This window comes from Hibiscus syriacus, unplaced genomic scaffold, assembly GCF_006381635.1.
Source record: "Hibiscus syriacus cultivar Baekdansim isolate YM2019G1 unplaced genomic scaffold, ASM638163v2 tig00000340_pilon, whole genome shotgun sequence".
NCBI lineage: Eukaryota > Viridiplantae > Streptophyta > Magnoliopsida > Malvales > Malvaceae > Hibiscus > Hibiscus syriacus.
The window spans coordinates 132,383-153,752 of record NW_024061783.1 but is presented as its reverse complement, the minus strand read 5'-3'; the positions used below and the strand labels follow the sequence as shown (position 1 = coordinate 153,752).

The 21,370-nt window shown below is 36.1% G+C and overlaps 2 protein-coding genes across 2 annotated transcripts; both read left to right on the top strand.

Annotated features, from left to right (window-relative positions):
* The first annotated feature begins 3,849 nt into the window (after positions 1-3,849).
* On the top strand, positions 3,850-8,809 carry LOC120200304 (ubiquitin carboxyl-terminal hydrolase 18-like). The gene is made up of 11 exons (XM_039201184.1): positions 3,850-4,217; positions 5,022-5,169; positions 5,237-5,325; positions 5,444-5,529; positions 5,616-5,778; positions 5,907-6,030; positions 6,394-6,551; positions 6,731-6,815; positions 6,960-7,172; positions 7,369-7,430; positions 7,892-8,809. The coding sequence occupies exons 1-11, from the start codon at positions 3,970-3,972 to the stop codon at positions 8,622-8,624; spliced, it is 2,109 nt and encodes a 702-aa protein (XP_039057115.1). The 5' UTR covers positions 3,850-3,969; the 3' UTR covers positions 8,625-8,809.
* A 10,646-nt stretch (positions 8,810-19,455) lies between these two features.
* LOC120200294 (probable WRKY transcription factor 17) lies at positions 19,456-21,078 on the top strand. Its single transcript, XM_039201178.1, has 3 exons — positions 19,456-20,129; positions 20,517-20,642; positions 20,721-21,078. The coding sequence occupies exons 1-3, from the start codon at positions 19,492-19,494 to the stop codon at positions 20,923-20,925; spliced, it is 969 nt and encodes a 322-aa protein (XP_039057109.1). The 5' UTR covers positions 19,456-19,491; the 3' UTR covers positions 20,926-21,078.
* Positions 21,079-21,370: the final 292 nt, after the last annotated feature.

The following is a 21,370-nucleotide window of genomic DNA, read 5'->3' as shown; positions in this document are numbered from 1 at the left end:
GACCTGATTCAGACTATATGCTCTGAGATAAATGCTTCTTCCAATTCCTGATCATAAATTAAAAACAAAGAAATAAAGAAATCAGTAACTCGCCGTTAGTCCCCGATAACGATGTCAATTTGACGCTCGTCGCTTTTCGCGTCAAAATAATTCATTCTTCTTAATTAATAAATAAAAGAAATTTAACGTAGTAAAAGATAAGTAAGGGTCGATCCCACAAAGACTAAGGAAACTTCCTGACTTATTCGTGCTTTGTTTAATCTTTGAGCCAAGAAGTGGATGGAGTAGAATTTGAGTAATGGTGGGGATTTATAGATAAAGATAAATATAATATAATATAAGAAGAAAAATAAAAAGATTTCAAAGAAATTTAAAAAGAAAGTTTAAAAGAATATTCAATATGATAAAATCAACCTTAGGCTTTCGCTTTGACTCAATTTCCTTCGGATCATCGAATTAGATTTTCCCTTCGAGATTCACATTAGTTACTTTGTCTACAAGGACAATCCTCGAGACTCTTCTTTGTATATCGAATACTCAAGGTAATCCTTGATCCCGACTTCAAAATTTGATCTGATCAACATCAATTGTCGTAGATCAATAACGTTTATGTTCGTGAATACCGACTCGAATTGTTGTTTCAATAATTACTAATTCCAATCTCAATTCCCTCTTAGCAAGGCAATCTTGCCAAGTGTGTTCCCAAGAAGTCGAATGTGCTTTCAATAAGTCGATTTTTCCTCTTACACGTTTAATCGCAATAAAATCTTGATCAAAGTCAATCTTTGATTTTGAAAACTGTTTTGATTTTGAAAATAAGCGCATAGATTGAGAGAGATATTCCGAAGTTATTCAAGTACTTTTCAATTCCCACGTTGGAATTGAGTCATCGCTTTAGCCCTCGACTTGAAAGAAAATTAAAGAAAAATGAAAAGAAAAGAAAAGAATTTTTATTCAACTAAAGAAAGAAAGAAATGATGATTCATTTAGGCTTATCGGGGTATTTATAGCCTTCTAAAAACCCTAAGAAATTACATTTAAAATGAAAGAGATAATTACTAAAAATTAAAAATAAAATAAATCCTAATTTGAATTTGAAAAATACGGCTAAGTCTCATTCTCCACACAATCTGCTAATTGGACCTTCTAGAAGCTGCTGACTAGCGACGTCATGCTCAAAGTCATGACCACTAATTCGGCCATGAATGCAGAAAATGAAAAATTGCACAATTTCATCAATTTTAGCAACATTTCTAGAATCTATTGTCCTGCATTGAAAATGAACGAAAAGACTCAAGTTAACAACTTAAAATAACTAATCAAGGAGTAATTGATCATAAAATAATGTATAATTTAATCACTAATCAGTATCACTGTAACATTGGATCTGTAAAAGTTTGTGAGCATTGTAGAACGTTGTAAAGTAAAATTGCATACCAAAAATAAAAAAAATGTTTTACATGTCAGTAATCTTTGATAGCATCATGAGTTTGAATTTAATATTTGAGACTAAGTTTGATTGGTTTAATAACTAGAACAAATAATTAATTTATAAACAAGTCCAGCAATTTGGTGAAGTGAAGCCCTCCTAATCATGCATGTTTATGATTCTTAAGCAAGCAAAACTATAAGAAATCAACATGTCAATAAAATAAAGGAATGGGTGTTCTGTTTGCAATGGTACAGCTAAGTACCAAACGTGTATTTGCTTTGCCAGGTAATTGTATAGCCTATCGGTCGATGATCATATTATGTCATTGAGACCGATCTAGTACTAGGAGATAACGGTTGATGTAATATATATTGTTTGGTGAGTGGAAGAGCGGGGCTATGAGCCATGGGAAGCAAGACAGAAGAAGGCAGTTTGCCAGCACATTTTCCACTCTGATTTGTATCTGATTAGATGCTTTAATTTAATTAAAAAATAATTGAACTCAATGGCAAGGAGCACAGCCATTTCAACATCAACATTCTAAATTTACAACATGCAAGGTGTAGCCATCAGTTAATGTCATTATTGTGCACCTCTTTTTCAAGTCGAAAATCTCAATTGCTGCAGCATTGCCCCGTGTAATTTACCTGATATTCTCAGCTTAATTATATTATGTGGCCTTCCATTAATTACTTAATACACGGATTAGTTTAATCATAAACAGATTGTTGATTAATGTGATACACTCCCCCTTTCTTCAACTTGTGTTGAATTTATAAAACTGATGTATCTTATGATTTGGATTTTAATATTATTATCATCGAGAGCAGATGATTATACATGCAATATAAAACTATATATGTTGTTGCCCATTTTACTATTCTACAATTAACTTTGAGCTCATCCATGTGCGCCCTCGGCCCCTCCATTGCAATTATATCCACTTTAATACCTTATTTTATAAACATGCATACATATACATAACAATGCTATTTTCTATACTTTTTCAATTTTGATTCAAATTTTTAAATTTGACATTATTAACTCATAACAAATTAATTTAAAATTGTATTTTAAAAACGGGTAGCCCTTTTAATATAGCAAGGTAAATGTCGCGAGCAATATGCATGGATTACGTTCCTCTTGCTACGTGGCTCCTAGCTAGTGGTAATTGTATCGGTTATATATTAAAATAGCAGTAAAAAAACAGATGGACGTGTTTCATTGGAGCTTGTTCAACCCCCGAGGTTCATAGAGTTTAAAAACAAATGAAAACGATTTCTTTTGTTGTGGGATTGGAGCCTTGTTTATTTACGAAGCACAAACTCCTGGACAGGTGAGCTTGCGTGGACAGCAATGCCCGCAAGGTATCAGGTAGTTGCATTGAATTGGATCATACTGTTTCTGCACAGACTTCAAATTAATTAGGTCTACAGCTATTCTTAAGTGGGCTGAATACTTGGCCCTTTTCTTAGTTACTTTCCTCCTTGTTTGGGATAGCTAAGCCCAATTGTATTTATGCGGGGTGATCGGGGTATTGTTACTGGCGAAATCGACCCAAAAGGCCATGCGAGTAAAAAAAAATTTAGATCACCGGGTCATCTTCAAAATTAATTTAGGATCTACGACAAATATTATAGTATAAGGTAAACTCATTACGCTCACATTACGAGCTTGCTCAAATAATATTTTTTATTCAAACTCGTCTGTCAAAGTGACAAGTTCCAATAAAATCTAATTTTTTATTAAATTTTATCATGTCACAATGATAAGTTTTAATAAAAAAAATATATATTTTATTAGAACTCATTATACATATGAGTTTGTTTTGCCAAAATTGCCCTTGTTATTAGCTATGCATGCCTTGTCCTAAACCCCAACCGATTCTTTGCCCCCTTCTTTTCCCAATATTTTCCTTCTAATTTCTCCAATTATCACAAGAATCGTTCTCTACAATTCAAAATGGCTTTACATCTTTCCATGTTACAAACCAAGCTTTAAACTTAAGAAACTTAACGACTTACAATATTCCTATTAACATAACATCAAACATCACAAATTGGTATTTCAAATGGTTTTCAGCTTAAACATTAATATATGACATAAGATTAATAAATCAACTAATCACACACAATTAGTCTAACCCCCACACATTCATGCAAATGATAATTTTGGGGCAATCGATGACTTGTATACAAATGTTTTCTTTTTACAGGACTTATGCATTTGTCTCAATCACATAATAACAGTAGTAATTTATATTTGTTTTCTAATAATGTATTCTTATTTTAAGTAGTTATTCAATATTTAAATGATCGACAAAGACGGATGAAAAAAATTTAAAGAATTATACATGCGTATATTCCTGTTAAATAGGAGAAGGCATCGCTAATTTTGGGTTTGGAGGTTTCCAGAGTAAGAGAGTAATTAATATTGATAAAATTGGTAAAGGGAGGAACTGTCAGAGAGTGGTGCCAAAAGGAAAAAGAAAATCGATGAAGAAAAACCCTATAATCGAGACCCAGAAGCCTGAGTAGATGCATGTCGGCGGAATAACGTTAGATCTTAATTGGTTCCTGCAATTAATCTTGACGCTCTTCATTTTCGTATTTGGGGCTCTCCACTTGCTGAAGAACCAGGCGTCGAAACACTTCGAGGTCGACGCCAATTTCGATCGTGACCAAACAATGCCTTCCATCCCCATGGACACCGACGTCTTCCCTTGCGAAGTCTGCTCCAACCCCGCCCCCAAGGTCTGCTCTCGTTGCAAAACTGCTCGTTATTGGTACGTTTTCTTATTTTTCTTTCTACAATATTTTATTCGCTTCTGTGATCCTCCTACTTGATTGCTTGTTGGGGCGGTTATTACTGTTTTTCATCATTGTTTCAGCTGTTTCTTTAGCTTCTCGGGATTCTCGAAAAGTAAAAAAAATAAAGTATTTCTTTTTTTATGTTATTAGTACTCGTAAGCGTCCTAGTGATTATTAACTGCAGGTTTCAGAGTTTCTCTAGCTGTTGTGTACTGGTAACGTTTCTTGATTCTGTTTTCACTCTAGCTTAAGTGCTTTTAATTGAAATCTTGTGGTTTTTCTTTATCTATTTTAGTTGCATGTTTTGGTTTTCTCACTTCACTTCACTTCAATTCGCTTTTTTTTTTTTTTGGAATTCTATGATTTATAGTTTAGAAAGAAGTGTTTTTGCTGTCGATATAAGAACGGTTTCCAGGAATTTTCATTGTAATTTTTTTTGATTGATTTTCTATTTCTTTATAAACGTGCCGTTGTGCTTAATATATAAATTAGAAGCCCAGCAAGTTCCGTGTTGAAATTTTGATCACTCCATCACTCAATTGTGCGAGCAAATGCCTAAGTTGTTGCCATATTTTTGCATGAGTTAACAAAAAGCCTCTTGTGCCAATAGCTCCTTGACTTTAAAAGCTTTGTGTTTTCTGTCTGATATTAGAAAACAAGGATTCTCAGTTAACATGTCAATGGACAATGATTTTATCATCGTTAAAGTTCATTTACGGTTGGTTCATAATTCTTCTATCATATGGATGGTTTAGTCTTATGATTGCTTTCCTGTTCAGCTCCCAAGCTTGCCAACAGGCACACTGGAAGGTCCATAAGACAAAGTGCAAAGTGAATTCTACACAGACTACAAGCACAAAACCATCTTCAGGAGTTGCCCTGGTTCCTGTCAGTGGAACCTCTAAGATTATCAAGAAACCAAGAAAGGTTAACCTTTTGACCCTTTGGAAAAACCAATTTAAGTAAATTTGAAACTAATATTCAAAATTTCTAGGTTCTTTTCCCTTATGATGAGTTTGTAAAGATCTTCAACTGGGAGAAATCAGGATTTCCTCCATGTGGACTCTTAAATTGTGGAAACAGGTTCATGCTTATCATGCTTATTGGTTCTTTTAGTTGAACCTTTTTTACATATGATTAAACAAGATAAGTTTCTGTTCCTTCCTCTATTTGATTTACCTTTTCCTGTTTGTTTCTGCAGTTGCTTTGCCAATGTGGTTTTGCAGTGCCTTGTATCCACTCGACCACTTGTTGCTTACTTGTTGGAGAAAGGCCATCGAAAAGAATGTGAATTGAGAAACTAGATCTCGTAGGTTCTCATCTCTAGTTTCTTGAACAGTATCTAACTTTACTTTGTTTTTTCTGTTTTCCAGGCAGACGCAATGATTGGTGCTTTCTGTGTGAATTTCAAACTCACGTCGAAAGATCAATTCAGAGTTCGCATCCATTTTCACCAGTTAATATTCTGTCACGACTGCCTAATATTGGAGGTAATCTTGGTTATGGAAGACAGGAGGATGCACATGAATTCATGAGGTCAGTATCATTTTTATGCGATTGCATTTTCTTTCCTTCTTTTTACCATTCATTTTTCAGGTTTTTTCTTGAGGAAATTCCGGAGCACTAGGTTTTTTCTTTCCTTCTTTTTACCATTCATTTTTCAGGTTTGCTATTGACACGATGCAATCAATTTGCCTTGAAGAATTCGGTGGAGAAAAAGCTGTTGAGCGCAGCTCGCAAGAGACAACCCTTATTCAGCATATATTTGGCGGTCATCTACAGTCTCAAGTGATACATCTCATTTCAACTTTTCTTTTCTCTTTTCCAATTTAACTTTGGCTATTCACCATTGATAAAATACAGTGTCCCTGGATCCTATTAGTGAAGAAATGTTCTGAATTTTTCTTGTTCTTCAGTTTTCTTCTTAGTTTAGTTTCCTCCCAAAATGGAATACCCAGGTTTTTGTAAAATTAAGAGTATTTCTCCTTATCTAAGTAAGCATTTTCTTGGTAGTCAAATCTCTGATCAATTAAAAGTGATTTCAGTTGATTAGGCTGTAATGTTTTTATATATATCACCTTGCTTGGTGTTTTAAAATGCTCGAATTTGTACTCTAATGTGTAATACTTATCATTGCATTAAAACCTGTAGGTGATTTGTACCAATTGCAATAAGATTTCAAATCAGTATGAAAATATGATGGATTTAACTGTTGAAATTCATGGAGATGCTTCTTCATTGGAGGAATGCCTTGACCAGTTCACTGATAAAGAGTGTCTTCATGGAGAAAATATGTACAAATGCGATGGGTACGATTGCTTCTCCTTTTGATCTCAAGATGTTATAGTTTACTTTGCATGGTTTTAAACTATACAGCCAGGAACTTTAGCCATATTCTGTGTGTATATTTTGTTTTTTAGTGCCTAACTATGTGGTTATTCTCATTTTGGGATCTAGTGTTACTATTGTATTTTGTTTCTCATTTCAGCTGCAATGACTATGTTAAGGCATGGAAGCGCCTTACCATACGATGGGCTCCTAACATTCTTACAATTGCCTTGAAAAGATTTCAGGTCTTACCCTACATCCTCAATGCTTGTTTAATTTGTTTGACTTGGCGGTGGATGCTTGGTCTCTTTTCCTTTTACTGGTAAGTTAGTTAATTGAAGCTTTGTTGCTTCATTGATATCTGGAATTGCTATTGAAAATCTTTGCAGAGTGGCCGGTTTGGAAAACTCAACAAAAGAGTTAGCTTTCCTGAGACATTAGATCTTACCCCTTACATGAGTGAAGATGGAGATGATACCAATCTTTACAAACTTTATGCAGTAGTTGTCCATGTGGACATGTTGAATGCATCATTTTTTGGTCATTATATCTGCTATACCAAAGATTTCGCTGGAAATTGGTATAGAATTGATGACTGTAAGGTGACTCTCTCTCTCTCATTCTCATTTCCCTTATATTGTGTGTTGTGGCAATTAAAATAATCTCTCTGCGATTCCAAGGCCTCCATTTCAACCCCAGATGTTGATCATCATTAAAACATGGGATATTTTGTACGTCATGCCTATTCCATTTGAATTTCAGTTTTTTAGCCTAACTTGGTTTTGCCTCTTTTTCCAGGTTTCGAGGGTTGAACTGGAAGAGGTACTTTCTGAGGGAGCATATATGCTTTTGTATAGCAGGTACCTTTTTCCTCCCTCACGGTCTCTCCAAATACCTGCAGTTAAAAGCCAAATCTCTCTCTTTCTCTCTTTAAAGCTTTTATTACTTTTCAGCCGTTCAAATTATAAGAAATTAGTCAAATTACCAGTTTGCCATCAAGTAAATCATATAATGTGTATAGGTTATGCCTTGTAAAAGTCCGAGATTTGATGTGAATTAACCTGTTAGAGAAAATTCCATTTATTATTAGATTTTAGCATCTTTATATACCCTTCTCTTCAGTAACTGTCACCGAAGATATACAAGGACTGACCCTTTGTTTTGTCATGAATATATTATAGTATAATGAATGGTAAAACTGTAAAAGGTCCCTAGATGGAACCAAGTAAAAGCATATGAATATTCTAGTTTGTCTTTTGGCTGTGTTAAGTCTTTTATACTAGTGACATGAGAGGCATCCTATTTTCCTATTCTCGTGCAGGGTGTCTCCACGCCCATCATGTCTTAGAACCTCGGGAATGAAAGTTGAAGCAGAGCATTGCTCAAAGGAACAAACTGAACGTGTACCTGGAAAAGAGCCCATTAGTTCTTCTAGTCGCCGTGCGTCCCTGTCAATGAACGGTAGTTTGCATTCAGATATTTGTAGACTTGAAGTTGGGTCTTCCGCTGGAATGAATACAGATACTGTTCATGGACACGAGAACGGCGATGTGGCTAAGTCAACATCATCACTTGCTAAGGAATTTTCCTTCAACGGAAATGAGTCGCATGTTCAGATTGATTCAGAAATTATTAGAATAAACGGTGAAGATAGGGATACGGATAATTCAATAGCTGTGAGAGAAAATGTGGGGAATGATAACATGGACTGGACAAATAGTCAGCCATGTTCTTCTGATATGGATAAGGTTCCCCGCTGTGGAAAAAATACAAGTTCTGATACTGTGAGCGGGGCAGAAAATACGAAGATGGTTGAAGCGAACCAGCAATATTTATCGATTTCAAAAGAAATAGAAACCTACGAGCAAGATTCGCAAGTACCAGTCAGTAACGAAATGGAAGATCCAGAAGACACCAATATGGCCAATTCTGAGGCAAGTTCACCTGTTGCCGGGGATGGCAGCCTGAAACGTGAATTGTCCATGCAGGGTTCAGTAAATGAGGAAGGGAATGGGGAAAAGAGGGCTGAAATAGCAGATGGCAGTTTGCAGTAATTGGCTGCATTTTCTAGTTAAAATCATATTTTTTTCGCTTCTTTTACTTTATAATTTCATCATCCCATGATCAAAAGAAATGAAGAAGTCGGGGGTTACATATCTAGGATTTCATTATTTACAGAAATCTTGGATGCTATTGTACCAATTTTCATATATGGTTCATAACCATTTTAGGTTGACAATGACGTAATGGAAGAATTTGGTTACGATTATTAAGCATAAATTTACTCTAATAAATTTAGGCGAGCCTTCAAATTCCCCCCCCCCTCTTTTTATCTTGGTTACCATTATTTGAGCTGATATCAAAGACTGACTAAAATAGATTGTGGATTATATTAACCAATTGAGTCTCATATATAAACAGTGTTTACATACTGGGAAAAGGAACTCAAAGGTGATATAAGCTTGAAAGCTGAAACATTCCTTCGTACTAGACTAAGGTGACAATAAAGCATTATGTCGAATCAATCTTAATGGTTAGCTGTCTTAATTTTGTATAAATTTATCCATAGATTGACATCTACAATTATGGGTACATATGTTAAATAAAAAAAAGTCAAGCATCCAATTCCAAACTATATATTAACAAGGGAGTGAGTTTAGCTTCCGGTGCTGAAATACTGTCCACCTAAAGGAGTGTATTTATTAAACAGGTTTAACAGATTCTGTGTTACTGTATAAAGCTACAAGTGGAAGCGAGTGAAAATGTGGGTGTGGAGTTAAAAAATATAAAAATGGAGTGGCTGAGCTTGTGTCTTTACTAGAGCCAAAAAAGAAAAAAAATGGGGGTCTTAAGGACAGCTGCAGATACGTTTCCTGCAATGTTATTCCTTGCTCTTTGTTCATTACTTGATTCTGGAGATGAATTGTTTGGTTCTTCTGGTATCATTTTGTCCCAAGATTAGACATTTTTCAAATTGGTGGTGGTTAAAATGGAGAACCCAAACTACTGGGCGGTAGAAATGGAAAAAGCAGAGAGAAAAATGTTAAGCAAGCGACTTGTCAAGGCTGCTGTCGGTTGTGTTGCTACACTTGGGACCATGATCTTCAGGCAAGACATTAAAAGATGGGGAATGGCAAGACGATTGTAGGTTTTGAGATGGTTGCTTATTTTATTTTCAGTTTTGCACATTCCTTGGCTAGGACTACTCATATCCCATAGTTGTTGAAATCCCAGTGTGTAGCGAGAGCTGAGGGAGGGCATTCATTTGATCTTTAACAAATAATTAAAATATATAGACATGATTTCATGTATGTCGAGTAAATGCTTCATATGAGGAGAATTTCACAGCTGTTATTAAAATTGGGGTAGCTTTCTTCACTAAATAAGTAGGTACATCCGAGAGTGGAATATTTCCACTGATGTTGGTGCACATCTCAAATGGAGGGGTTCCACTATTATTCCGAAGCCACCATCAATTGTTTCCCCCATCCACTATTATCCCAATACTCGACAATTCATTTCCCTTGTAAGTTTACACCCTTTTAAAAGCTAACAATATCATTATTTTATTGATTGTACAAGTTAGGAATCAAATCCTGTACAACACCCACTAAAGTTTTATATTCGCATTTACTATAATTTAATTAAACAAAGTCAAACTAATATTTGCATAATTATTCTTAGCTAAGGGATGGCAAGTGGCGTATTTATTTCATTTTAAAATCGAGTTAAATAAGAGCTGTTTTATTTAAATGTAAAGCCAGTCCTTGCTTTTAACTATAATGGTTTGGAGAATATAAAACAGGGATGCTTCTTTTATATATTTTACAGAATATCCAATCTTGACTGCATTTTTTAATGCTTGGATCCTCGTGTTTCTTTTTATGCATCTCTTTATCGAATGAAGATTTGGGCAATATCATAATGGTCGTTGAGGACATTTTCCATTTCAGAATTAAATATTTTAGTGAATTTTAAGACATGTTGAATATTATATTGAAAGTTGACATTTTTTATGAGTACACCATCACATATTTAAGAATTTTAATGGCCATTTATAACTGGAAATGACCATCCAGCTTAGTTGGTAGAGCACAAGGTTCTTAACCTTGAGGTCGTGAGATCGAGTCCCATGGAGGGCATTTCATAATTTGGAGGTCTCCTACGGAAGCTGCTCTCAACCTAATGTTAGGGGCAGCCTACTATCTTACCTCCCCTTACCCCATTACATATGGGAACAAGGGACAACCATTTTTTTATAACTGTATCAAAATTAGGATGAAGATATGAATAAATTCTTTAATAAGTGACAATAATATGTATGGAGTTAAAATAAATATTAAATGAAATAATATACTGATTAATATAATTAGATAGTCTTTTCTCAAAAAAATATCGAATAAGTAAATCAAATAAAGCAGTGTGGACAGACTCTTCCATTTTGGGGCACTAGCTACGCTTATTGTGACTCATTAAAAGTAGCCCTTGAAGAAGCTAACACATAGCCAACTCTCTCGTCGGCTAACCAGCCGTTGGATTCGCGGTGGAAATATCCAAGGGTTCAGAGAAGAATTACAGGCATCATTCGGTTTTATGGGAAAAAAATGGACAACTGGTGTGGACAGTAGATTAGTGCAAGGAAAAGGCTCCACGTGTTTTTTTATTTAAACCCCCCGTAACTAATTATATATTAAAATTTTAAATAAGCATAAAGTATATAAATAGTCCTCAAATTTTTAGGGCATTTACATTTTGGTCACATCACTTTTGAAATTTGCAATACAGTCATCAAACTTCTAGTTTTCAATAAGGTCCCTTCCGTTACCTGCTTTAGTTTTTACTGACATGACAGTTAACCCCTGCTTTTGCTTCATCTTTTTCTCTCACAATTCTTGAGAGGAAAATTTGAAACTTTGACATCATTGATAAGACCTTCAAAGCTTCAAGCTTTAACCCCTTTATACACTTCTTCTTCTTCAAAGTTCATGGCTTTGGGAAGATTAATCGGGTTTGACAAGTAGGTCCTGACAGCGGAGCTGGTGGAATGTTGGAGAAACATGATTTCGCCGCCACTAATTTACAAGCTAAAGGAACTTTTGATTTGATAAGTGGATAAAGCAACACTGGTTCTGAAGGAAACGACAAGCTTAAGAAGAAAAATGTGAGTTTCCCTTTCAATGAATTGTTTGAAATCTTAGATTGATTTGGGGTTTTGATGATTTTTTTGTTGTTAAAATTTGACCAAAAATCCACTAATTCCATATTCATGGGATTATAAATGATGTGAGTTGGGGAACGATTAGGAGGGCTAACGAAAATCAGAAAATCTTTGTCGTGTCTCTGGCGTTTTCTTCTCCTCGAAGATTTCTCGGTGGTTTCGCTTTCTGTTCTTAGCAGTGTTCTACTCTTTCTTGTGATGGCGATGGACTGGAGGAAATTATTTGGGGGTTCTTCAGGGAAAAATCTGGATTTTTATCCCCCTAGGGTTCGAGATGGGATCCCAACTGTCCATCCCCCTCCCGAGGTGCATGAAGCAGGAATCTCATAATGACATCTTTCTCTTGTAGTGCAATTCCTCGGTGCTGCTCTAACTTTTACTGTTATGCAACGTCTTGTGGATAATATGTGGAAGAAAGCTATGGTATGAGGCAAAGTACAGGTTAGCTTCACTAGCAATAATCTATATGTTTTTTCTTTTCAATCAGAATCTGCTAGAGATTGGGTCATAGAGAATGGACCTTGGCACATACTTAATAAACCCTTAATCCTTAGAAAATGGGAGTCTAACATGAAACGACTCACCTTTGATCTTTCTAAGATTTTTGTTTGGGTACACCTTTACAATGTCCCTCTCGAGTTATTTTCAAGGACTGGTTTGAGCTACATTGCTAGTGCCATAGGATCTCCTTTGTCTATGGATACTGTAACTGCTGCTAAATCTCACCTAGAGTATGCTAAAATCTGCATTGAATTAGGAGTTAAAGACATTATCCCAAAATATGTAGATGTTATACTTAAGGATGGGCAATCCACTTCAGTTCTGGTTGAAGTGCCCTGACTCCCTTCTCGTTGTAGCAAATGCAATATTTTTTGTCACTCTGACAAGAATTGTAATGTGCTAAAAAACTCAACATCTGTTAAATTACAAGTATGGAAAAAGAAATGCAAATATCTAATGCAGTGGAAGCAATTAATAATATGCCTAATGACTCTGATGAAGTAACCCAAGAACCTGAAGAATTGGAAAAACCCAATATAGATAAAGAACTTACTATTTCTGAATCTGTAGACTCTCTTCCTGAGGGGACTAATGCTTCAAAACCTTCTATTCCTAAAAGGGGTAGGGGAAGACCAGAAAAGAACAAAACTGATATTTTTTATCTAAAAATAGATTTGCAGTTCTTAGTACTATTGATGACATTCTTGCTCCTCCTGAAGGTCAACAAAGAAAGATTAGAGCATCATCCTTAGGAGTTGCTAGCATTGTGAAAGAGTTTAAACTTAAGAAGAAATAAAAACTTGATAAAGCTAAAAATGTTGAAGTTGATGGTTGTGGAGGTTCCCTTGACACTTCTTCTCAATGCTCTTTGCCTTTTGGAATGTTAGAGGACTTAACTGTCCTCTCAAACAAGAAATAGTTCTTAGAAGAGCTAATCAAAATAAGTTGGATGTTTTTTATCTATTAGAGACTAGAGTTAAATCTGATAAGTCTGCTAGTATTCTTGGAAATAAGTTTTATAACTGGAATGATTGCACCAACTATGACTTTTCCTTCAATGGTAGAATTTGGTTCTTATGGAGAAAAGACTTAGAGTTTTCTGTTATTCATGTCTCTGAACAAAACATAACTATGAAAGGTCTTCATCTTGGCCTTCCTATTATAACTGCTACTGTGTATGGCAATAATGATGACAGAACTAGAAGAATCATGTGGCAGCAGCTTCATGACTTGGATAGAACAATTAGTAATCATCCTTGGATCCTGGGGGTGATTTTAATGTAATCCTTAACTCTAATGAAAGGTATGACTTTGAATTGTTGGGTCCTTTTAATTCTTCTGCCATGAAAGATTTCAAAGATACTTTAAATGAACTTGACCTCATTGATCACCCTTATTTTGGCCCTTCTTTTACTTGGAGTAACAAACAACAAAGCACCTACCTTGCTAAGAAACTTGATAGAGTGCTTATAAATCATAACTGGATGAATTCCTTCCCTTCTTCTCATGTTGAGTTTCTTCCCCTGGCACCTCAAACCACTATCTTTCTATCATATGGCTTTACAAAGAGGTCCAAGCTAACCGGCCTAAACCCTTTAAATTCTTTAATTTCTGGACCCAGGACCCTAATTTTTTGAATATAGAAAAAATTCTTGCCAAAATCCTTCATTTGGCAACCCTGTGCAAAAAAAAATTTCAAAGCTGAAGAGACTTAAGCCTCATCTTAAGGAGCTTAACCAGACTTTCTATAGTGACCTGTCTGACCGGGTAAAGAAGAAGAAAATAGAATTAGAACTTCAACAAATCAAAACTCTTAAAGGGAAGGTTGTTTTTGAAGAAGAACTCAAATTACAAAAAGAATTAAAAACTCTTGAAGATGCAGATAATATGTTTTTAAAGAAAAAAGCCAAGGTTCAATGGTTTAAGGAGGGTGATAAATGCACTAAGTTCCTTCACTCTGCTGTTGCTTTCAAAAATAAAAGGGACGCCATCATAATTCTGGTTGATGAGCAAGGGAACCGATTAGAGACTTTTGATGAAATGTCCTCTGAAGTTATTAATTTCTTCTCTAATCTAATAGGTTCCCCTGACCTTAATGTTAAACCTCTTGATCCTCATCTCTTAAAAGAGTTTCTTTAGTCATCCTTATCTACTGAATCCACTGCTGAACTTATAAAAAATGTCTCAAATGAGAAAATCAAAGAAGCTTTCTTCACACAAGGGAATGACAAAGCCCCTGGCCCTGATGGGTACTCTCCTCTATTCTTCAAAAAGTCCTGGCCTATTATTGCTAAAGACACTATTGCTGCCATAAAACAGTTCTTCCAGGATTCTTTCTTGCTTCCTACTTTTAATGCCACTGTTATAGCATTGGTTCCTAAAATTCCAAATCCAAGTAAAGTCAAAGACTTCAGACCCATTTTATATTGCTTTGTGGTTTACAAAGCAATTTCTAAGATCCTGGTCAGCAGACTTTCCAGACTTATTCTTGACTTCATCACTCTCAACCAAACTACTTTTATCAAAGGCATAAATATTGTTGACAATACCCTTTTGGCTCAGAAACTTGTCAAAGGCTACATCATGAATTGTATCTCTCCTAGATGCTCTTTGAAAATAGACCTTCACAAAGCTTTTGACCCTCTAAATTAGGGTTTTATCATTGCTATTTTAAGAGCTCTAGGTCTTCCTCCTGTCTTCATTAACTGGATTGAAATTTGTTTTTTCAACTGCAAGCTACTCTATCTCTTTTAATGAGAGATTAATTGGTCATTTCAAATGTGTTAGAAGAGTTAGACAAGGAGACCCCTCTCTCCTTTTTTATTTGTTCTCTCTATGAATATTCTTTCAAGACTTCTTAACATGGCTGCTGCTAAAAGTGCTTTTGGATACCATCCAAAATGCAAAAGAATTGCTCTTACCCATCTCTCTTTTGTCGATGACCTTTTAATATTTTGCAAAGGGTTTATGGATTCTGTTATTGGTGTTACTATTGTCCTTGATCTTTTTTATGAAATGTATGGGTTAAGCTTAAATGCTTATACATGTGATATGTTTGCTACTGGAATCCCCTCTACTGATCTTGAGAAAATTAAACAGATCACTGGCTTTAAGCTTAGCAGACTCCCTGTCTACTACTTAGGTATTCCCTTGGACACTAGAAAGATATCTGAAAAAGACTGCTCTTCTCTCGTTGATAATATTAAAGCTAGATTATAATTCTGGTTTGGTAGATCACTCAGTTATGCTGGAAGATTGGAATTAATCCGAGCAGTGTTATTTAGCATAACAAACTATTGGTGCAGGCAATTAATCATTCCTTCCTCTATTATTAAAAAGATTGAACAACTTTGTTCAAGGTTCTTCTGGAAGGGGGCTAACAAATCAGTTGTTGGTGCAAGGGTGAATTGGCAGAAAATATGTCTTCCAAAATCTGAAGGGGGTCTTGGCCGTAAAGGCTTAAGATCATGGAACAAGGCATGTCTGATGCTTCTTATAAAACACATACTGGCAGGTGAAGGTTCTTTATGGGTGGTATGGCTTAGAAACTACATTTTCAATGTCCATGACTTATGGAATATTGAGATTAAGTCTTCCATGAGCTGGAACTTAAGATAAATATTGAAAATGAGACCAGAACCTAACTCTATTATACTGCCTTCTAAGACAAAAGTCAAAGAAATCTAGAATAATATCAGACTTAAGACTCCCAAAGTTCCATGGCATAAACTGCTATGGTTCCCTCTTCACGTCCCCAAACACAGCTTAATTACTTGGATGGTTTTCCTCAACAGACTTCCTACAAAAGAAAGGTTACAACATATGGGACTACTTAATGATTACCATTGTGTTTTTTGTGGTGCTGCCATAGAAACTATGAATCATCTCTTTTTCGAATGTCCTACAGTTGGTTCTTTATGGGCTGTTGTCTTCTCTTTAAATGGTTTACAAAACAATCTTTTATCATAGAATGATCTCCTGGCTTGGACTTCTGCTAAATGGAAGGGTAAATCCCTTCTCACTTACATTCTAAAGATTGCTTCCAATGCCCTTTTTTACACTCTATGGGAGGAAAGAAACAAAAGGATTTTTCAAGAACGTTCAAGGACCATTGAAGATCTGATTCATGCCATTAAGGAAACGATTGGTTTTCAATTAAGGGGTAGAAACCTTAATATATTAGATACTGTTAATGTTACTCTTTGTAACAATTGGGGTATTATTTGATTGTTGTTATTTTTTTGTTTGTTGCAATTTTTGTATTCTGAACATTGTTTTTTGTAGCAGTTCTTGTTATTTGGGTAATAATATGATTGAATTATCCAAAAAAAAAATGTTGTTTTCACTAAGGACAATAATTGCACGTTACATAAGAACGTTCGAATAGACAAATCCAACCTAGTTTTAAGCTTATGCCATAGGAGTTGTTGGATGGGGAATTGTTCTTAAGTTTGGAAGTGAATCCCCAGGGATCACATTTTCAACTCATAGAAACATTATAATTGCCATCTTTACTCTTGCTAATGTTCATGTATATTTCTTTGAATTTCTATAATAAAATGAGAAATTTCCTTAGATATATTGGTTGAATTTCTATAATAAAATGGGTTAAAATTTGAAGCTTTGAAGTTCATCAATGGTGTCAAAGTTTCAAGCATTGTGAGGGTTTTTTCTCTCAAAAACTGTTAGAGAAATAGATTAAGAAGAATCCGTTAACCTACCACGTTAGCAAAAACTAATGGGAGGTAACGACAGAGACGTTATTGAAAACGAATTAAAAATTCGATGATTTTATTGTAAGTTTTAAAAGTTGAATGACCAAAATTTGAGGATTTTTTTTGTATATTTTACCCTTTAAATAATTGTTATTTTTAATCCAACAATACACTTGAGGATCCTTTCAAACTTGATAACCTTCATATCTTTGGATATCAGGTTGTGGATCCTTTCTAGCTTAACCGCCAATATGTGTTCGAGGATCACAACTGGATGGTGTTATTCGAGTCTTATCTTTGAAATCTCTACAAAGTAAAGAATGATATAACTTTCGATTTACTGCTAGAATCAGCAGGCTCAGTACTTGAGAGAAGCAGGAAACCACAGAGTTAATTGCCAAATAATCCAAATATTATAAGAACATTTTTATAAATAATCATTTAAAGTAATATTATTTTAACAAGGGAATGACCTGGAAGCCATAAAGTCATTACCAAATCACTAGAACCCCTATTCATGAATGTTGTAGTATGTTAGCATGATGAGTCAGCAACAATGGTGCCCATGCTACTGCGTATGCATACTTAGCTTGCATGGTGTTGTTAGTAAAGTAGTTAGGAGCTTCTTGAAGTTGTTAGTAGCAGTTAGGGTTGTTAGTATCAGTTGTGAAGTCTGTTAGGCTTGTATTAGACATTAGAAGCTGTATATAAACAGTAGAAGTTTTGTATTCCATACATAGTCCTTTACACAATCAATATACAAGTGTTATACTTTCTTTACTGCATACTTCCTGCTTATCTCTTCTTCATGTTCACCTTGCCATTGATGACCCCTTTCTCACATGGTATCATTAGCCAAAGATTCTGAGTATGTACTGCTGTTACCTTCACAAAGAACTTCAAATTGATCCTCCTCTGGTCTCCGTCCAAGTTACAGGCATGGCTACGGCATCTTTGCTTCGTACATTTCGATGCTGCGACTCCGTCTCTGCACCTCTCTCTGCTTACAGATGCCTTACTAGCAATGGCAACAGCTTAGCCGGAATTAATTGGACAATTTTTTCAAGAGCTTTCAGTGAAAAACCTGCAGGCAATGATGTTATTGGTATTGATTTGGGGACAACCAACTCCCGTGTTACTGTCATGGAGGGAAAGAATCCCAAGGTTATTGAGAACTCGGAGGGTGCACGGACTACACCATCTGTTGTTGCCTTCAACCCAAAGGGATAGTTACTTGTGGGCACCCCTACAAAACGTCAGGCAGTTACCAATCCAACTAATACATTATTTGGGACCAAGCGTCTGATTGGTAGACAATATGATGATCCCCATACAACAAAAGAAATGGGGATGGTTCCTTTCAAGATTGTGAGGGCTCCCAATGGAGATGCCTGGGTCGAAGCGAACGGGCAGCAATATTCTCCTAGCCAAATTGGTGCATTTATTTTGACCAAGATGAAGAAACTGCCGAGGCTTACTGGGGAAAGAGCAATTCTAATGTTGTTATCACTGTTACAGCTTATTTCAATGATGCTCATAGATGTCAATTTTTTTAGATGTTGTTTTAGTTAGTATTTGATTGTTTTGGTTCACTATTGCTCGTGTTATTCGTTCGTATTGTGAATAAGAAGAACGAAAGAAAGCATTGGCACTTCCGATTCAAGTCGAACGGAAGGAAGCATCGACACTTCCGATTCAAGTCAAACGGAAGAATGTATCACACTTTCGTTTCAAGTATTCGTCTTTTCATCAAGAAGTGCATCAAGTGGCTGATGGTTTTACTAAATAAACCATTGGCTAAAGCAATATTTGAATTTTTGTTTTTCAAGTTCAAGGATGTTCAAGTTCAGAAGAGCAGAAGAAGAAGAAGAAGTAGAGGGAATGTTAGCATGATGAGTCAGCAACAATGGTGCCCATGCTACTGCGTATGCATACTTAGCTTGCATGGTGTTGTTAGTAAAGTAGTTAGGAGGTTCTTGAAGTTGTTAGTAGCAGTTAGGGTTGTTAGTATCAATTGTGAAGTCTGTTAGGCTTGTATTAGATATTAGAAGCTGTATATAAACATCAGAAGTTTTATATTCTATACATAGTCCTTTATATAATCAATATACAAGTATTATACTTTTTTTACTGCATACTTCCTCTCATCTCTTATTCATGCTCACCTTGCCATTGATGGCCCCTTTCTCACATAGTATAAGCCCCCACTATTACTTTATTGTTATTTGGTTAGACCGTATCTCGTCGTCGTCAACGTGGTTGATCAGTTTATTTGTTTTTTCTTTCCAAACCCCTTAGTTACTCCTTTAGACCAAAACCAAATCTTACGTCACGATTCTCTCCGCGCAGGGACCACCACCAACTTTCAAATCGATCTTATCCGTTGGATTAAAACTCCAATCTTGACTCAGACCCGGTTAGTCGGTCCTTCTTCAACCTTTAAACCCCCCCCCCCCCGTTTGCTTTCCCAACTCATTTTCTTCAAACATGGCGGTGGATCTGATAAAATTTCCAAAGATGGATGATCAGGTGGCTATACAAGAGGCTGCATCGCAAGGCTTGAAGGGTATGGAGCACTTGATCAGACTACTCTCCCATCGGTCAAACAACGTCGACTGCACGGACCTCGCCAATCTCACCGTCTCTAAGTTCAAAAGGGTCATCTCTCTTCTCAACAGAAGTGGTCACGCTAGGTTCAGACGCGGACCCATCCACTCCTCATCCTCTGCTTCTCTACCTCTTCCTATTCCTCAACAAAATCTGTCTCTTACTTCTGCTCCCATCTCCACACCTAGTTTTGTTCAATCTCAGCCACAGAGTTTGACTCTCAACTTTACGAAAGCTAATTTGTTTGGCTCCAGTGACAAAAACACTGAGCTGGAGTTTCCCAAAGAAAGCTTCAGTGTTTCGTCTAACTCTTCGTTTATGTCTTCTGCCATCACCGGAGAGGGTAGCGTCTCCAACGGGAAGCTAGGATCATCTCTATTCCTGGCGTCAGCGCCGACAGTTTCGGCGGGAAAACCGCCGCTATCATCTACGCCATTCAAGAAGAGGTGCCATGAACATGACCACTCTGATATCGCTTCTGGGTCCGGCAGCAGCAAGTGCCATTGCTCAAAACGACGGTACGCAAAATACTTTCTATTTTAACCCTTGTCGTATATAAACAGACACTTTAGCTTTTGACTTTATCGAATACTGTAAACAAAAGTTGAAAATCGAATTCGAGGGATTCAATTTAAAACGACCCAGTTTAGCTTCAATGAAATATCATCTAGATTGTGGCGAGTTAATGGGAACGTTTGGGGTTGTTGAACAGTTTTAGGCTCAATAAATGATAGCCTCAAATTTTAACACAAGGGTTTTTGGCTTATGTGGAGCTTTGACTTACCTCTTTGTTGAGTTATGTGGTCCCCCTTTAATGACAAAAGAAAGAATCGGGTCGCTGTACGCACAAGGTTGACGATAGTAGTGCTAGTGCATGACAGCGTCGACATTATTTATGATTTCAGGAGAAATAGGGTGAAGAAAGTGATAAGGGTGGCTGCGATCAGTTCAAAGATGGCGGATATTCCAGCAGACGATTATTCATGGAGGAAGTACGGGCAAAAGCCTATTAAAGGGTCCCCATATCCACGGTAACAAGTGTTTTCCTGGTGGAATCTCCAAGCTCTGATCAAACGGTTGTTAATATGTGTTTTGACTTTCTTTTACAGAGGATATTACAAGTGTAGCAGCATTAGAGGGTGTCCGGCGAGGAAACACGTGGAGCGAGATCCGGATGATCCCTCTATGTTGATTGTAAGTTACGAAGGGGAGCACCGTCACTCTCAACCTGCAACACTGCAGAATCTGGCTCCTGCCGTTGGACTCCACTGGTCCTCTACTCAACCTGATAATAAACAATTACTATTAATTTAAATTAAATTTATATATAAAAAAGACAAAAGTGTAGTAGTGTTTTCTATTACTTGGGATTAGTTGAGGGACTTATGTAAATGAGCCTTTTTTATTATTAATTTCAGTTCCAATTGAAAATGTAGACCGACTAAATCTCGAGACTCTGCTTTCGTATTTTTTATGAGGCAATGAATGAGAAAAATAAGCACAATTTCTCTCTAGTGGAAACCACGTCTCGACAGAATGGCAAGATTCCTCATATTTTATGCGCTCTTTAAAAAAACAAAAGTTAATAAAGATGACGTTACAAATATAATAATAGTTTGGTGAAGTAGAAAGAAGATAAATGAGGGGTTTTACTAAATGAATCCAGGTTTAATTCAAATCAATTTGTCTGATGTAAATTGAAATGATCAATCATAAAATGTTGGTTTTCTGGGTCCGCTCGAGTTCCTAGTAGCTAAAG

Excerpts from the sequence above, each read along its gene's own strand:
- LOC120200294 (XM_039201178.1), top strand. The coding sequence starts at position 19,492 with ATGGCGGTGGATCTGATAAAATTTCCAAAGATGGATGATCAGGTGGCT. Across the intron at positions 20,130-20,516 it reads TGCCATTGCTCAAAACGACG|GAGAAATAGGGTGAAGAAAG; the intron begins GTACGCAAAATA and ends TTATGATTTCAG. Across the intron at positions 20,643-20,720 it reads AAAGGGTCCCCATATCCACG|AGGATATTACAAGTGTAGCA; the intron begins GTAACAAGTGTT and ends TTTCTTTTACAG.
- LOC120200304 (XM_039201184.1), top strand. The coding sequence starts at position 3,970 with ATGCATGTCGGCGGAATAACGTTAGATCTTAATTGGTTCCTGCAATTA. Across the intron at positions 4,218-5,021 it reads TGCAAAACTGCTCGTTATTG|CTCCCAAGCTTGCCAACAGG; the intron begins GTACGTTTTCTT and ends TTTCCTGTTCAG. Across the intron at positions 6,816-6,959 it reads TTGCCTTGAAAAGATTTCAG|AGTGGCCGGTTTGGAAAACT; the intron begins GTCTTACCCTAC and ends AAATCTTTGCAG.